We start from the raw sequence: 19,005 nt of genomic DNA, 5'->3' as shown, positions 1-19,005 counted from the left end.
CCACAGTATGGATGATTTATAGAAGAAAAAAATGTGTTGTATCGAATTCAAGAAAGGGAAAGAAATCTGACCATGGGAGATAAGGAGTCGTGGGAGAGGGAGAGAATGCACACTAGATTGCCAGCAGCTGATAGGAAAATGTCAGCAATAAAAGGAAGATGCTCAATCAGGGTTGTGGATGAAACAATGAAAAAATGAAGCAATAGCAACATCCCGTAAAGCAGGGGGATGACATGTGTGTGCTCATGTAACACATTGGCAAACGAGAGGTATTACAAAGTGAAATAAAATCTGAATGAATGTTCTGTAAACATTGAACCCTCACAGACATTCAAGCCTCCCTAGTTTGACTACGCTTTCTGGTAACACTTCCTGGCATGTCTCTAATTTTGTTCTAAAGGAGAGAGGCGGAGAGAGGCAAGACAGAGAGCTAATGTCTCTACTGATATGAAAGGTGCTCTTGATCTCAACATCGGCTTATTGTTTCCCCCCCCCCCACACACACACACACACACACACCCACCTCTGCAGGATGTACAGCCGAGGATACATAGTGTTTTTAAATCACTAGCACCAACCTTGGCTGTTGAGGGCCATTTACGATTATAGAATTAAATGGGATTATAGTGTTATCATTAAACAGAATGGGACCTGCTGACTCGACAACTGAATGGGAAGCTGAGACCTGTGACAATTTGCCTGTGTAGTTATAACTGTGTTAAGAACACCGTTTTATAATAGTACAGTATTTAAACCTGAGGACCCCCCCCCCCCCCCCCCCCCCCCACACACACACACACACACACACACACACACACATCCCCCCCATTATCACTCAAGCTAAATTACCCTGATCATGTTCAGTGAAAACGGAGAAGGGCATCTTGCTGTTTCGGAGCCAGGTTTTGCCACACAAACACAAGGGCGTACCAGCTGCAGTGTCAGTGACTCCATCCACCCGAGCTATCACGTCTCACAGTGTTCGGTATCTCAGAGCAATGCCATACATAATCATCTGGATATGAGTCAGGTGTCTCTAAAATGTTCTGCATTTGGTCAAAGGCCAAGACTTTATGCCCCTGCTATCTTCAGCCCCGTAATAACGCGACTGCCAAGAAAAGCTTCTCAGCCTCAGCTGCCACTGGCTATTAATTAGAGAGTGCTCCACCAAGAGCACTTCTACCAAGAGCCTTGAAGCACAACTGGAGACTGAAGAAGTCCTTTTGTGTCAAAGCATAAAGCTCTAATTCACCCTTCTGTCCATCGTGAATTATGTGTGAAGTGGATATCTTTGCCGCCACAAATTATATGCTGCACTGATTAATAATGCAAATATAATGTACAGTGATATTCAAGCCAGAAACATTAAATGTTCCGTCACTACAGCCTCGACCCTGCATCCAGTTGTTCCCCAGAAAATCAAGGACGAGATCAAAGCTGCTTTAATGTTTTAATTGTGCTGTATCACGATTTACACTTGACCAAAGTTGGTTTGCAAGAGAGAAATCAGCCATATGAATAAGTGACACGATTATGTATTTTTTTCGATCAGTTGTTTTTGCCATGAATACTTTCACACATATTGTGAATATCACACGGAGCAATCGTTTATTTTATTTTTTTCAATTCTTATTAGATTTTTTAAATCTAGCTACAGATACACTATACATATTCGATGTTTCAAGCTTGCGCAATTCATATAAAGGCATCAACCAATCGGGTTGTGGGAAATGGGTTGAATTGTGCCCAAAAGATATATTTATGAAACAACAACAGGGAGGCTCTGTGGTCCAAACCAAGATGGCACACTTTCAAACTCCTTTCAACCTTAACAAAGATCCACATTTTCTGTTCTTATTTTTCACAATAAAAGCCCTCGCCACATAATACTTGCAGACAACTATTTAGCATTTTTGTGTTGTTTAGTTGTCAACCCCCTGGTGTCTAAATGCCTTAATTTAGATGATATATATATATATATATATATATATATATATATATATATATATCTTCAGATTAATCGTCACACATCACGAGCAATTTAGTTACATAGCAGTCAACAATAATAATTCCACTTTTGAATGTAATTATTAAAATAAAGAATAAGTAATTTACTAAATGTGTGCCATAATAATATTCTGGCTTTCTAGCTATGGATACATTCTTTGAAGTTTACTTTTTTAACATATTTGTTGTGGTGGAACAAAGATTCATATCTGATCATCTCCCATGGATGAGCAGTGACCACCTGGGCTGTTGAAAATGATGGCTTAAACACTGATTATCTTCATAATTATAACCTTCCAATTAATGCTGAAGTAACCATTTGACTTTGATGCTCAACTTAATCAAAAAAAGCTTCGCTCATCATCTCCAATCTGAGGACTTTTTTCTTCCTGTTTTATGTATATCATTGTAGATTGTAGAGGTTGGAGCTATGGAGTGTTGGTTGGAAATAACATCAGGTGTAAAAAATATTATGAAGGTCATTGATATTTATTGATATTTTATATGGATGACTTGGTTAATTGCAAAAATAATCAACCAGTTAATTGAATATTCCGTATCACTTTGGCAGGGAGTCTGGTCTTAAAGTTTTCATAAGAGGCTAAAAGTAATTTCATTTTTATTTGCTCCCTTTTGCCTCAGTGAATGGTATGATATCTTTACAAACTCAGGGTAGCCTATCGTTTTCAGTCTGCTTCTTACTGTGTTGTGGCAAACTCTGCAGTGGAAAGGTCAGACTTGGGGGAAAACGGTCTGGCGTTTTATTGAGACTGCGTAGCTGTAGTTTTATATTTAGGGCTCTATCTCTCTCTAGCGGTGCCGAGTCTGGATGACGGTGAAATCAAGGTCATCCTCGTTGTCTGTCCCCATCACGCTTTAAAGAAAACTCCAGTCTGCAAAATGTTCACTTTCTTTCAACAGCAGAACAAAAGGTGGTGGAGCCAGTTAGCGGATCGATGTGAAAGATGGTACACTGTATGAAAAAGAGGAATGGCATTATGGAAGCACACTAAACACATTTCTTGTTGTCTGTGTCACTGGGAAACCAAATAATTGGTTAGTAGGCTTGTGTTTGTATGTATGTGCTCCAAAGGCGATCAACGGCAATAAAAATCGATTCAAGCCGAATGGAAGACAAAAAATAGAGTCTCTTGAAAATCCAAGGCCGTTTTTGAAATATAATGCAAAGTCTCCCAAGTCTGTGCTTTTGGTGAATATCTGTTTTGAGCTGAAGCCATCGTAGCAAAGTTAGTGTTTAACATTTTGAGAAATACTTGTGAGATGGGAAGATGAGATGATTAGCCTAGCTTAGCATTAAGACATAAGGCAGGGGAAACAGCTAGCTAAAAGTGTAACAAAAACACTGTTAAAGCTCATTAATCAACGCATTGTGCGTCATTTGTTTAATCCTTTCACAAACTGTGTCAGTTTTCACATTTTTCTAGCTCTTTCCTCTGAAGTCTTAATGCTAAACTTGAGTCATGACTAGCACCTTTGTTGCTCATGTCTTATCAATCACATCTGGACGTCACATTGCACATTTGCTTAAAAGACGCCACATGTTAATTAGTGAGCTTTAGTGTTTGGTAGTTGTGTTTTTGAACTATGAACAGAACCAGCTGTTCCCCTGTCCTTCCAGTCTTTATATGAGGCGGAGCTTATCAGGTCTGGACTCCGACTCCGTAGACGTGAGATTAGCATCGGTGTTCTCATCTCACTCTTGTATTCCCCAAAACTATGCCTTCAAATGCCTATAACTGAACAGCATGCACTGCTGCACTTTTGTTTATAAAGTGAGCTAATTTCTTATCTGAGTAAATATTGTTTCAGATAACAGTGTGTTATTGCTCCAAAAGTATTGAACTTCAAAGGAAATTAAAGAGAATCGCGTCTTATCAGCGCCATTGAAAGATAGTCATCACCGTCTGCAGCAGCGAAGGGATTTAAGGACAGGGCAATCAGCGAGTAACAGTGAAATCTGTCCGTCTCAACTGGAGTCGGGTCTCGCCGTCTGCCTAATTAAAGAGGCTGAGGGGAGAGGTTGGAGTGATCTGGCCGGAGGTTCTGTGTATCTCCATGTCATCAGTGCCTCGCTGTGCTTCATCCCAAGGTTGTGGCTTGTAGCGGTTGCCAGGCTGGCTGTGAGCTGCGGGGCAGCAGGTGGGGGGGAGGGGGGGGGGGGGGGGGGGGGGGGCGAGGCCTTTCTCTGCCTCGCTCCAGGGCAGGTGTGAGGAGGCTTCAGGCCCGAGTCAAGGTTAGCAGCACTCGGTGAAGAGGTATGGAGCTGTGGGGTTTGTCCAAGGAAAATGCAGCATGGCTAGAAGTATGAAAATAAGACTTTGGAACAATTACAGTGGGATCCGTGTGGCTCTAATAACGCCGCAGTGGAAGTGTTGCAGAGGTTTCTTTTCACGGGGCTGTCTGTCATTTTCTTATTAGACGCAGATTGATGGATTCTAAAAGCCAACTCTGAATTATAATCAGCTCATTTCCCCCTTTTTTCTATTTCTCTTTTTTGATTTGTTCTCCTTTGTTTGACATCCTGCGGTGTTGGAGGTTTAAAGCCCTAATGATGGGGAGGCTGTCAGAGAATGCTGACCCACCCAAGCAGCTTGATAGCGTGAGTGAAAGGCTTTGTGTGTTTGTGCTCCCCGTGCGCTGTCCTTTATGAAAAACACCACCAATTTCCCTTCATGTTTTGTGTGCAACCTTCAGATTTCCATTTGAGAGCGAGAAAAGTGGTTTATTTTATTCGGGAGGATGCTCATTCCAAGCAAGGATTGTTTGGCGCTACTGTACACAGTTCTAGTACTCCCAGATCAGTTTAAGTTCACCCCAGCTAAATTAAAAGGTGTAATTGTAGTTGAAATGAGTGAAACTGAAACCGTCCTTCATAGATTTTCTTCTTCTTTTTTCTCCTCTTTCTTTTTTGTGCAGCATCTGATGTGAAGATACACGTTTGCGTTTCATCGCTGAGCGGGAATGTCGTAAACGATCCTCAGTAACAAATATCCAACATCCCCGGCCTAACACGCACACACAAACAGATGATGAACTGACAGTTTGTTTTCGTGACAGAGCCAGAACATGTGCAAACATGCTGATTTTGCTGTAAACTTGTGTTGCTGTGTTTGTAGAACGCAGATGAAAAAGGAGACATGGTTGTCAGGTTTCTGCATGGCAGCCACTCAGAAGTCCATCCACAGCAGACTCATAAATAACAGACCTCATGAGGCCCAGTTGAAAACCCTGTCCGGCATGTAATGAGAAAAAAACAGACAGGGCAATTTAGAGTCTCACTATTTGATTCATCTGTAGGCCTGCAACACAAAGAAGACACTCTGGAATAAAACGCAGCATATGGTTGGTTCTACAGTGACGGAATGGCTTAGAACACCACTTACTATTTTCAGACAGGCTGCGTGGGTTGAAACATGCTGTTATGCTCCAAAGGTGTGATATTTTCAAAGCAGAGCGAGATCCACATCTCACTGTAAATGTCTTTGAAAAAAATGTTTTTCCCTATTTCTACCTTCTGTCCAACAGTTGCCGAGGCCTCCTATCTCTACACCTTGAATGCCTTCAAAGTGAGCAGAGCATTTAAGGGTGTTCCACATTGTGTCTCTCTCATTATCAGGTCCTCCTTAATTATCACTTCCTCTCGCCGCACCCTCTCGCTCTTGTTATTCCGCGTTCGACTCTGCATTGTTTCAACTTCAGTGGCACCCTGCGTGCTCGCTGTGCCTCTTGGCTCTCATCTCATGGGTGGTTTACTGTATCAATGTTTTTCTCCCATAGGTTGTGACCCTGGGGAAGAACAGCCGTGGTTACCACTACATTCTGGCCAATCTTGTGAGTAATAACCGAGCCGCTCCCCTGGGAGGGAGTGGAACCAGCATTTTTTTGCTGCATGTGATGGGACAGTCTCAGCCATAAGCACAAATGTGCATGTGCAATAAGTAGATTATAAGCTTTTGTATGAAATCAGGCAGAGAAAAAAAACACACTTGTATATATTTTTCTTTTTTCTCCTTAATATAGGGCATCTTCTTGTTTGTTGCCCATGTCTAATCAATCACAATCTGTCAGTCTGACTACATTGCATATTGACCTAAATTAATATATTTATGTTTAAGTATAGTTGAATGTCCTGAGCAATAAATAAACAGCATTTAACCTTTTTAACCATCTTTGGAGGGCAGCCATGTTTTCCTCCCACTCTTGGGAGTGAAATGTTCATTTAGCCCTGATATTAGCATGAGAGTTTTAAAGTGGAGGCCGGCCCTGCTCTCACTTGCTGATCCCCTGCTGCTATTTCCCCGACTTTTGAAGATGTGATTATGCAGCAGTTGAACATGTGTCCTTGCACACCATCACACAATGCTGCTCTTAAAAAACAGCAATTTGACCATAAAAATAAATAACTCTTGCCATAGCTCCAGGGCGAGGAAGGAAACGTGCAGGATGCTTCAGCAGCAGAGGTTTTTGAAATGCATGAGAAAATTGTTTTTTTTGTTTTTCTTTTTTTTTCTGAATAAAAGTAGGCCACCTGTGTCAAGTAAAATATTTTGACTTCCACATGATCTGACACAAACTCGACTGGCAGGTTTCTGTAAATAAGTTTGGGTTAGCCTACACCACAACTTTTAAAGAAGTAGGTGTAAAGGAAAACACATTGCTCTCTCAGCAACTTTGATGATGAAAGCGCACCTGGCCCGCTGCCAGAATATCTGCTAATATTTTGTGGGTGCTTCTCCCTAGGTTGAACCTCAAAGAAAAATACGTGACACAAGTTTCCTTTTTGTCTCATATCAGGGATTCACGAATGTGAGCTTGGACAAAGTCTTCGCCGGTGGAGCCAACATTTCAGGCTTTCAGATCGTCAACCCTGAGAACCCGATCGTGCAGCAGTTTATGCAGCGCTGGGAGCGACTGGATGAAAGAGAATTCCCAGAAGCCCGAAACACTCCTCTGAAGGTACTTTGCTTGCAAAGCCTTTCATTGCACATGCAGAATACACCAATCATCCCTTCTGAAGTGCTCTCTATCGGTTCTTCTCCTCCTCTTATCCTCTGGTTGCCTTTGTCATTCTGTCTCACTCCCACCCCTGGCCTCCTCCTTGTTGCTTTGCATCCCTCTCAGCAATCCATATATTGATAGGCGGTGCAAGGCAAGGTTATATCGCAGCCTCAATTTACATCTAATTAAACAATGATCAAGGAAGAAATGGATTTTGAATGGCATTTAATTAGATTTTGTCATGGTGCAGTGGTCAACAAACAAGTGGCTCAAACCATCAGTGGTAAAAAGGTCAGGCGAAGTTGGAGGGGAAGTGCGTGGGAGATAAAATCACGTATTAATGGTCTATTTACTTCCCGACTCTGCACTAAAAGTTTTGAACGAGGTCCTGACCGTCTGACATGTCTTGGCTTTTCTAATTACATCTGTCTATCTGACTATTTTTATCATAAGCAAGGCGTCAGAGCTTGCACCCACCCCACCCACACTGACTTGACATGCATGGGCCGAAAGCAACTCATGGACTGCCCCAATTTTCCACGGGATTAATTTGACTGCAAGCAAAAACTTATGCAAACAGAGTCATTTGAAAATATTGTCAGAATAAAAGTCAAACTATTCTGTTTTACTCTTAGAAAACATATAATACAGTCTTTACACAGTATAAAGTATATATCTGAAAACCTTTACAGGTCTTCTTCCTCTCACCATGTGTTCCTGTCTCACAGTGTGCACTGCGTTCTCTTTGATTTTGTATAGTACACTTCAGCTCTGACCCATGATGCCATCCTGGTGATCGCAGAGGCCTTCAGGTACCTGCGGCGCCAGCGCGTGGACGTCTCTCGCCGGGGCAGCGCTGGAGACTGCCTGGCCAATCCCGCTGTACCTTGGAGCCAAGGCATCGACATCGAGAGAGCTCTCAAAACGGTAGGGGCTTGGAAGAGAAACAGAGTGGGGAGAGAAAGAGTGGCAAGCTGATAACTAAAGGAGAGGCTGGAAGAATTGAAGCAGAGATGGGGAGTGAGAGGGTGATAAAGATGGAAAGTGACAGAGAGAATGGAAGAGTGCGCAGAGCTGTTCTCCTCCCTCTGCCCCCAGATATCTCTGCACAGAGCTCACTCAAATCCAGGCGCTCATTACCATAAAACTACATCTTTTATTAAAGAGTATCCAGTTCATCATTTGATTAACAGACTGCGCGCAATCTAGTAGCTCCATGGACACGAGCACCTTAATGCCAGCTAGATATGCAAAGTGATGGCTATTATACATTCCCCTGTGTCTGTCTGTCTGTCTGCCTGTCTCTGTCCCTCGTGGCAGGTCCGAGTACACGGTATGACTGGGAACATCCAGTTCGACAACTATGGCCGCAGGATCAACTACACCATCGATGTTTATGAGATGAAAACCGGTGGGCTGCGGAAGGTGAGTCAGAGCTGGGACCTCTATCAACTCTCATCCATCAACCGTGAGATCCAGACCTGATCAAAAACCCTTTAGCACATATCAAGGTTTCGCTCATTACTCAAAAGTGCGGAATTTGGCCAATTTTAAATGGTCGATCACCTCTGCTGAGGAACTAAAGTCAGTGAATGTTGGCCATGTGTTAAAAACTATTTTCAGGGAACTGATTCAGCATGATTCTGTGAAAGAAGACAAAAGAAATCAAACAAGCCTCTACCTCTGTTCATTAAAGTGCTGAGGGCTTTTCCAGTCATGTGGGACCAGCAGGCCTGGCAGAACAGTGCAGAGTAATGCAAATTGCCTTCCTCTACCTGTTAGGTACCACCTCTGATGAGCTATCCCAAGCATCACACGCCACACAAATCACACACAGCCTGCTAGCTCTTATAGCTTAAACTGCCCTATCAAAAGAATGATAGAGGACTATTTCGGTGTAATAGCGCAGATACATGATTTTTGGCCGCTCTCATGACAGTAATTACCATTCAAATAAACAATTATTATAAAAGGATCCAAGAATTCCTCTGACTCCTCTTAAAGATGGTAATTCCCAGCGGTACATTGACATTATCACCGGTATCGCATGATGACCTCTGGTTTTATTTCCCAATCTCACCGAGTACCAAACGACAGCTGTGAATTTCTTGTTAGCTGGATAAGTGTGGGCTCAGTCTAATAATGCCGCCTGCCTCCCGAAGCCCACACTTCAGTTAGCATCACACAGCCCTTACAGCCTTCTCCGACAGCCGAACAGAGAGGATGGAAGGAGTGTGGGAGGAAAGGAGGTCAGGGGGGGAGAGAGTGAGCGAGTGAGGGAAGATGATGCAAGTGGGGCAGCAGTTTGTCAGGACCTGCAGCCCTAGTCACCCCACTGACAGTTGGAGGATGAAGCTTCTTAACTGTGACTGTCACGAGTGATGTATGTGCTGATATCTGTCCAAGCTGCTGAGGGTGAGATCAGGACTCTGCCTCTGGAGACCCCCCTCCCCCCTCCCCAGACCCCCCCGAGTAGCATTTCCCCAGTCTTGCAAGTGCACTAACTACATCCATAACTGTAACCACAGTTTGGAGCTGACGTTTGAGACGTTTGTTGCTTTCTAGCGCCTCCACTTGGTGTTTAAAGACTCTGCACTGTTGTACACCTGTCTGGCCTGAACATTTAAAGATCTGAGGCGCACAAAAAAAAGAAAATGCAGACCAGATGTGACGAGGAAAGTCCCAGCCAGCAACAGTTAGAATATTGGCAGCAACATATGCAACACGTTTCATCGTGAGCCAGAGCAGCCATTATTTCAGACGGGCAAACAAACAGTTGACATTGGTTTGACTTAAGCATCTGTACAGCAGAGTACAGAGAAACTCCAACAGCAGACTGTGCAGAAGAAACTGTGGAGCCACTGGAATATTATGCTAAATTATTAAACGTGTATGCAGTTCACAGGCCTGAATATCAATTATTTACCATAAAACCTGGGAAGCTGAAGGTCAGAAGGGGATTGAAGTTGTTTGTCGTATGCTCATGCAGCTCGGTCCCTGCAAATGTGGCTATATGAACGGATGTAGATCATAAATACCAATAGTATATTTTCATAATTTCTTTTTTTCATGACACCAACTGCATGTTGAATGTAGAGGTATCAACTCTGTTTCTGCCATTTTAGCATTCTGCTATTCGCTGCTGTTTTGGTCAAACTTCATGGCAGCAGGCCTCAATGTTTCTTTAATGAGCCTGTGATCGTGACAGTTGTTGCTACATATATCCTCAGTGTGCTGGAATGCATCACTAACCACTGCTTTCTCTTTGCAGATTGGGTACTGGAACGAGTACGTGCGATTTGTAAATATTATGGACCCGCAGGTCTCCAACGACTCCTCAGTGGAAAACCGAACGATTGTGGTCACTACTATTATGGTACACTTTCCATGCAGTTTTAAATGTTTCACGTATTCTGCCACTCAAGGTCATGGTGTTGATTCCAATGAGTGATACATTCTGTCCTGGGTGGGTAGAACCACATCTTTTTTGTGTTGCTTTCCATCCACTCACTACATGTTGAAACAGTCGGTCTGACACGGGGGAGTGTTTCAACTGTATCCGTGTGGGTGTCAAAGCATTTTGATTTTCCATACTTCAGTGGCCTGTCGTAGCAGTGACATCACAATAATGGTATAAATGATAATGGTTGACTCCATCAATTACAAAAAGCATACAAACGCATACGTAAGTAGACCTGTCTGTCCTCATCAAGTAAATGTTCAATGACACTTGGGATAGACTGGCCGAAGAATGACTAGAGGATGATACTGCAATGGTTTCTCAAGCTGGGCAAAGCAAAATAATCAGTATTGGAGGAGGGATAAGCAGGTGTGGTATTTTTTTTTCTTCTTGATATCGCCTCTCCAATCTATTTTGTATTGCTCCTACATGTGTTCTGTGTTGAAGTATAACTTCCAGGCAGTGATTTAGCCGGAATCATTTTCTGGGAATTTTTCCCAGTCCAAAGAGTGGGAAACAAACAACATAACTTCCATGTATTTATTTTCAACTCAAGGTCGTGGGCTCATTGGAAAGCCGGATAGCCATTGCAAATGTAGTTATATCATAATTACCTGACGTCATACGTCATTCACTGCAAACAAACATTTTAAAGTAATAAAGATAGTGTGTGTTTGGAAAGCGATCTCTGTTATTTATGCGCACTTAGATCGTCTGCATTTCGAGGCGTAAGCCAACGTCTCTCTGTAGCAAGAGGAAACATTTTGGATCTGCAGATGAGAAATACAGTCAGGAGTTAAAATGTGTGTTCAGCACAGAACAAACAAACCATTGCTCTCCTACTTGCACTCGAATTGTGTGTGGCTGTAATGACAATGCCTGCTCTCCTGAGCAATCCTATTGTTTGATAATGATGATGAAAAGACGAGCTGCACCAGCGTTTTGGAAAGGAGAGGGAAACTATAGCACGATCCTGCTCTCCGGATGTAATTATTTTATGGATGGAGTATTTTTTTTGCATTTTTCTGGAAAGCAAATAACGTATTTTTTTTTCTTCTTTTTTGGGAATGAAACAGCCTTTAACTGCGCATTGGTGCAATGTTCTTGAATATGTTGAGATACTATGGGCACTCGGATCCCTCTCCTGTCACTGGCATTTACTTATGAAACCCATCCCCATTCCCATCCCCACCCACCTCTGAGCTGACCCACACCTTGCCTACCAATGACTCCCAGCCCCATTAAAACTCATTCTGGCCTTCTGTCTTCTCCTACAATACAATGAAAAAAAAACTTCCCTCTCTTAACCTTTCTTTATTATGCCACAGAGTTGCACCCTTGGGCTCAAAAGGGGTTGGGTGCATTGGGCTTGGTGTCTGCTGGCTGCCACGGCTTGATGAAAGCAGTGTGACCACATGATCACGCTGCTGTTATCAGAGTATAGTTGTGCATTCGCAGGGCATCATCTATAAATGCATGACAGCATGGATGTGGTTATAGCAGCTTATGATATATTGAATATCTGTCTGTGATTGCGTATGTGTGTGTGTGTGTGTGTGTGTGTGTGTGTGTGTGTGTGTGTGTGTGTGTGTGTGTGTGCGTGTGTGTGTGTGGGCGTGTGTGTGTGTGCACGGGCACATATGAGGGCATGTATGCATATTTCTGTTGAACTGAATGTGTGCCAAGGCATGGGAAAGAATAAACCAGCGTGTGTTTGAATCAACAGGAAGCTCCTTATGTGATGTACAAGAAAAATTATATGCATCTGGATGGGAATGACAGATATGAAGGCTACTGCGTCGATTTAGCATCTGAGATTGCCAAACATGTTGGAATTAAGTACAAACTGTCTATAGTAATGGATGGGAAGTACGGAGCCCGAGACCCCGAGACCAAGACGTGGAACGGGATGGTGGGTGAACTGGTCTATGGGGTGAGTACTGGGAGCCTTAATTTCGCTAATTACATGACAGTTTGCAAGGAACTTCAACATGAGAGGAGATCTCATTTTTCTGTCTTAAGATTATCACCAACCCGTTGTGAAGTCATCAGCTCTTGCCCAGTTCAAAGTCTAAGGCTGTCTCAGGACGCTCTGCTGTGAGTGAATTTGTCAAATGCAGCCTCGAGCACTGGGGGAGTTGGTGATCATCTTGAGACGGAGAAAATGAAATCATTTCTCAGGGCTGTTCACTGCAATTAATCCTTTTTGCTTAGCCTAGAAAGCTCTCTCTCCCTTACAGTCGCAAACAGAGGTAGGTACATGAAAACACTGAGTCCATATGGCAAACACACTGTAATCACTTTGATGAATGAAAGATTGTATGCCTTTGAAGTGATTGTGTAATTATGTTCAATGTTTGATGTGTATGATGAATATGCCACGTTGTAAATTCACAGCTGAGAAAATGTGCCTCAGAATCAACAGCTAAATGGGGGTTTGCGGTTTGAAACAACAAGATCCATATGTGCTGCGCTTCATAGAGGTTGAACCTCTCACATTAAGGAAGGGTCACGCCGTGTTTTACATCTGACAGAGCGCTCGGGCTCTAGCAACACCTCAGGCATTCCGAAAAAGTACGCCCCTCTTTTTTCTCACCTTTCTCCGAGGCCACAGTAGTTGAACAGGGGCCAAATGCAAAATGCATGAGGGTGAGGCTTCCTCATCTGTTCAATTTCCCAACTATCAGCCTGAGAGATTGCTTGGTTTGATGTGCTTTCGCCACCAAATTATCTTTCAAATGGGAAAAGTCCACTCCCTGCAGATGGAGGGTGAAAGAAATATCCCACTCACGTCACTGTCAAGTCTTTCCCGGTCTGTAATTTTAAAGCAGGTGGGCCGGAACTAATAGTTTTGTACATTTTGACCTTTTGACCAGTAAATTAATTTGATTTTAGTTGTCTTTTAAAGGTTAGGCCCGAGGCTGCTCTTTATTGCTTTGTTTCCCTCAACATTGATTGAGTGCTGCTTACTCCTGCACAAGAATTAAATGGTTATAGCCCCTTCACAATAATGTGTTGACAGGGTAAAGAAAACAGCCATGTTTATTGGGTCTATTTGTGGTGCTCCTACTTTGACCTTGTAAGAAACATGTTCGGCCTTGCGCTGCTTCAATCCAATGTGTTTCTCAATTTCGACAAAGACAATACAGTACAATGCAAAGAATGGTGCTGCTTTGAAGAGGAGCAGTTATTTAATGAATCACATACACGCTAGCTTCTGTAACAGCGTCTAATGTGCTTAATTATGTCCCTCTTTTCATCCCACTTTTATAAAGAAGCCTATAGTGATTTCTAGAAAGGCAGCACCACCTCCATGGATGTGTTTTGATAACGTGATGTGATTGAAGCAGCAGAGCAAAGGAGGCAGATAAAGAGAAACAGCTTGGAAAAAATAAATAAAGCCAATGCCAGAATAAGTCGTGTTTGGGAAATCCAGCCTACTGAATGGCATGTGATGAAGTTTACACAGCCACAGCTTGCTAAAAAAAATTGTTTTGGTAGACAGCAGTCTCTTTACTGAATATTCTGCTGTTTAGATTGCACCCATCACTACTTATTCAATATGCAATATTAATGTAACCGACAATTAATGAAACAGAAAGTCTAAAAGTAAGACGCAGTATAAAACTGCTTGTTTTATTGCACAATTGAAAAGTTTCCCGCTCAGTACCTCATTGGGTCCAGTTTAAGGAGACATTTGGTCAGACGTGACTCAAACACCCATCTGCCTCGGCAGATTCTTTCCAAGCTGTCTCTCTGAAAGTCTAGGAGGACCCCTCGTGAACTTTTGTCTGTGTTTGTGTGTGTGTGTGTGTGTGTGTGTGTGTGTGTGTGTGTGTGTCTGTGGCTTTTTTTCCAGCCTGCCATCAATGTTCACAGCCGGTGGCTTACTTCTTATAATTGTGTATAAAATGTGCTAACAACATTGTTTTATTCTTCTTCTCCAGGTCCAGTCATTCATAACACATACATGTATAAAAGACACGTTTCTTTATGCAAGTCTTGACTAATGCTTGCTGTGCGTGTCCCTGTTTCCAGAGAGCAGATATAGCTGTTGCACCTCTCACCATTACTCTGGTTCGAGAGGAGATGATAGACTTTTCCAAGCCCTTTATGAGCTTGGGCATCTCCATTATGATAAAGAAGCCACAAAAGTCCAAGCCGGGCGTTTTCTCCTTCCTGGACCCGCTGGCCTATGAGATCTGGATGTGTATTGTCTTTGCCTATATTGGGGTGAGCGTGGTCCTGTTCTTGGTCAGTCGGTTCAGTCCTTATGAGTGGAATCTCGAGGAACAGGACGAGACCAAAGACCCACAGACACCCCCCGATCCCCCCAATGACTTTGGCATCTTCAATTCCCTCTGGTTCTCACTGGGCGCCTTCATGCAGCAGGGCTGTGACATCTCCCCCAGGTGGGTCGGCTTCACAGTAAACACAAATGTGAAAAGAGAACAGTAGAAATAAAATGTAAAAAACTTGAAATTGTAGCTCCACATAGAGTATATCAAGTGTCTTCGTTTCCTGTCCTCTTCCTTGAGGTGTTCATTATTTGAAGCTTAGCTCATTTCACATTTATTTCAGCTATAATATGTATAATTGAGTTTGTCAGGTTGTATATGGAAATTATCAGCACCAAAACGGTTTCCACAATACTTTCTTTCGGCTAAGAAATTAACTTTGACCCAACTTTGACAGCCAATTAAAGACTTGGATTTGAGTAGATTCAGCGCATGTTCCTTGGAAATGTGCTGTTTTGGAATGCTGATGCGGCACAGAGTCAATTTACATGGGAATTATGATTACCGGTGCAATTAGGTACATTAAACACAACTGTTAGCATCTTAGTACGGTTGATGGGTACCACATGTCCCTGCGTAATTACATTCTGTGTTTGCCCTCTCGCAGGTCTCTGTCAGGCCGTATTGTTGGTGGTGTGTGGTGGTTCTTCACCCTCATCATCATCTCCTCCTACACGGCCAACCTGGCTGCCTTCTTGACAGTGGAGAGGATGGTCTCTCCTATCGAGAGTGCCGAAGATTTAGCCAAGCAGACAGAAATAGCATATGGCACTCTGGACTCAGGCTCCACAAAGGAGTTTTTTAGGGTGAGTACAAGAAAACAGTGTTGCACACACACATCACCTTATTAATTAATTGTCCAGTAGCTCGTTTGCTCTCGGGTCAAATCTCCATAATATGCAAAGACGTAAACATTTTGCACTCGGGCATGGTGCATAATAAACATGACTTTGTGTAATGTCATTTATAAACTCCTCTTTGCAGCTTTTTCCATTTCGTACCTTCAGTGCAGCACTATTGACCCGCACAAGATTGCTCCAAATGAGGCATGTTGACAGAGAAGCAGCTCTTGAACTCTTATGACACAAACGTGAAATTTATGCGGCAGAACTGCAGTGTGCAACCTTGAGGCACTGGGGCTGTCAGCAGAAAGTGTGATAACAACGTGGAAGACTCAGAGGTGATAAAAACAGGAGGCTAATCAAAGCATCCACATCAGGCTCAAACTCAGAAGGGTCAGCTCATGAAATATAATTAGCTAGCTGGCCATGGCTGGTAAATTGGACCTGATGAAGAAGAGCCCTGTAGGTCAAACAGAGCAGTCTGAAAGACAGTTCAGATGGAATAAGCAATATGTCTGTCGGCATGAGGGACTGGCCTAGCAATTAAGTGATAAATTAAGTAAAATCTGAAGCGAAAGTGTATTTGGCTCACTGTGCAGGAGTTACACGGCGCTGCACATCTTTGAGGCGATCGACCTTCTGCTGTCTGAGCTTGTGGCGTAGCCGCAACAGCAGTCCAGGCCTTTGCGTTTGCAGAGCACTAAGTTGAAAAAGAATTAATGGAACAGCCCCTGTGATGACGAAGAGGCAGTATGACAGTCTTTTATCCGAGGCTCCCTCATTACTCATCAGCAGGAGAGAGGAACGATTCATATGGTTCACAGCTGCAGACTGTTGGCAGAAAGAGCAATTCATTTGTACTACCCTGGGTTGAATTGCTCAGAACAACGAAATGCAAAATCAAATTCATGGTCGGGGGTTTTTGGGGGTTTTTTTGGACAAAGAAGGACAATATGGCGTCTGCAGAGTTTGTTTTTTTAAAGGTTTGTTTCTTAGGAGCTGTAGAGTTTGACGATTATACTGTACATTGTTGAAAGCATGAAACATGACATGCATGACAGCAGCACTCTGTTCTCCACACAACACCTCACAAAGCCTGTCGTCAATTTCCCCTTCATCAGAGATGCTGCACAGGTTTATATAGAGTGTAGGTCCTTGTGTCACAGACATGATGGATGCCAATTACAGATTAGGTTTGCAGCCTGACGATGGAGCCAGCCCGGGTCTGCTGGTAGAACAAACTGAGAGGTGGTCGAGGAGTCGCGGTTTTCCTGTATTCTGGATAATGAGTGTCCTAGTTACATCCCCAAGTTCTCAAATAGGAAATGACATGTGTGAACTGCTACTCCAAGGGACTTTTAATTAAGGCTGTAGAGGGCTGACAAGGAAAAAAACACACTGATTAATAGGAGTTAAAGTTCTATTTCAGATCTGGTTCTCAGGAAACACATTCAGGCTTAATTAGACCCATACGGCATCAGCCAGCTGGAAGTCCAATATTTCAAACGCGACATATGTCATCATCTCTAAACCCCCCAATCCAACCCCCCCGGCTTCAATTTTTGATGATGTTATAAAACTGCATGACAGGTAGAACACACACAGTAATGTTTGAACCTCTATTTTTCGGCTTTCTTTGGAAGCATAAAGCAAAAAATAAGATGCAGTAACATGAATATGGCTTGTAATAATGAGCTCTAAAACCCTCTACCTCTTAGTATGACGGTTTATGTTTTCAAGTCAGTCAAACGATCTCATTGTCTGCTGTCTTTTTGAGATCCTCTGTTAGCTCCTGAGACATTGACAGCTTGGACATGCGGCTCATTGCGCCACAGTGACATTATTCACATCACCGTGTGCGTCTTCATTTGGTGGTGGGAACGAGGGGAAGCTGCAGAGGAATTTTCAAAGAGAGAGGTGTTAGAGTAGAGCCCAGAGAAAGCCCCTGATTCAGCTGCTCACAACCAACTCGGACAGATGGTCTGGGAATCCGTTGACGTGCCCAGTGGAAGCCTGAATGGCTCGAGGCGCTTGGCAGAGCGGCTCTACCCGCACTTGGCTCCTCTTCCCCAGACTGCCCTGCTTGTTTGGGCACCCTCTTCTCCTCTGTCTCCAGCCTGTCTGTTGCTTTACCTTGAGACAATGTGGGATAGCTTCAAGCTTCGTGCTGCTCGTCCTCAACATAGCAGCTGCCATGCCCCGCTGCACCACTTTGATTTGTATCATCATTTTAATTCCTGTCGTGGATCTTTTCATGCAGTCGGATCAATATTTGTGTTTTGGATGATGATGACAAAATGATGAGTTGTACCTACGAGGCCATGTTTATCTCCTTGATGAGGGTTTTATCCCATCAAAAGGTTTGACTCTGTTACATTTTGAATTGTTTGAAGGAGAAGCTCAATCGTAATAGTGGCTGGGATGATAAAATGGGCAGATGCGGCTGTTTAATTACGTGTAAAGACCAGGGTGAGACCATCAAAGACAACCACACTGCTGTCCCATCATGCACCTCATTTAACAGCAATGAAAGAATGATAATTGCACTGAGGAATGAGACACCGGCATTGTTTGTTTTCTGTTCCCCTCAAAGGATATTACATCACCCAAAGCCTCAACAGCAAACACCATGCATCTTACTGATCTGCAGGTGTACTGGAGATGGGAACAACAGCTTGAGTGCTGTCACCAATGCATTTTACTAAGCAAGAAAATCAATTTCACGTCTCAGCTACTGTGGCGCAGACACTATAGCTCCTGCATGGTCCAATGCAATGTTTAATAAGTCAGTTTTGTTCTATGCAGAGCAAACCTGCATTAGGCCAGGGGTGCATGAAGAGGAGCCGGCAAGGAGATTTACTCAAGAAATCCGAAGGTTGTCCTGCAATCACAGGCAGCATAATTCCCAGAGCTGTTGTCACTCTGTGTTTCAATACAGTGCAGAGTGAAGGGGAGATTAGAGTCTGTTTGCATAAAAGAGAAAGCTGACAAAAGTGATGATAGACTAGTGCAAGATAGGCATAACCTCTGAGGAAATGCGCTGTCCTCAGCGGGTCTTTTCGAACCTCAGATGAGCAGCAACAGCAGGCGCGAGGAGAACTATAGGAGTCCAGCAACAAGCATCAAAGACGAGCAATTGGCATTCCGGTGGGGGTGTACTTTGTCATTGAAGCGCGGTGCACTTCAATGACAAAGTACACCCCCACAGCCTCAACTTTCATTTCTGCATACTTGAGATATAGGTAGAACTGACATGCAGGATATTGGGGCGGAAGCGGTGACGTCCACAAACCAACATGTAAAGGAAGTAAAGTAGAAGAACATGTAGCGGTGGGTGTTTGGAGATGGCATTTAGATGCCACACAAGCAGTGGAGCATG

At 43.3% G+C, this 19,005-nt stretch overlaps 1 protein-coding gene across 1 annotated transcript in view; it reads left to right on the top strand.

The window, feature by feature from the left end:
* Nucleotides 1-19,005, top strand: part of gria3b (glutamate receptor, ionotropic, AMPA 3b) — a 76,557-nt gene that overhangs the window by 42,029 nt on the left and 15,523 nt on the right. Inside the window, exons 5-12 of the mRNA XM_034543837.1 lie at nucleotides 5,806-5,859; nucleotides 6,823-6,984; nucleotides 7,786-7,953; nucleotides 8,347-8,451; nucleotides 10,298-10,402; nucleotides 12,213-12,419; nucleotides 14,525-14,898; nucleotides 15,392-15,590. Of these exons, the coding sequence (XP_034399728.1) occupies nucleotides 5,806-5,859; nucleotides 6,823-6,984; nucleotides 7,786-7,953; nucleotides 8,347-8,451; nucleotides 10,298-10,402; nucleotides 12,213-12,419; nucleotides 14,525-14,898; nucleotides 15,392-15,590 (1,374 nt within the window). The remainder of the gene's footprint in view (nucleotides 1-5,805; nucleotides 5,860-6,822; nucleotides 6,985-7,785; nucleotides 7,954-8,346; nucleotides 8,452-10,297; nucleotides 10,403-12,212; nucleotides 12,420-14,524; nucleotides 14,899-15,391; nucleotides 15,591-19,005) is intronic.

This window comes from Cyclopterus lumpus, chromosome 10 (genome assembly GCF_009769545.1).
Source record: "Cyclopterus lumpus isolate fCycLum1 chromosome 10, fCycLum1.pri, whole genome shotgun sequence".
NCBI lineage: Eukaryota > Metazoa > Chordata > Actinopteri > Perciformes > Cyclopteridae > Cyclopterus > Cyclopterus lumpus.
This window is presented reverse-complemented; position numbering and strand designations above follow the sequence as displayed.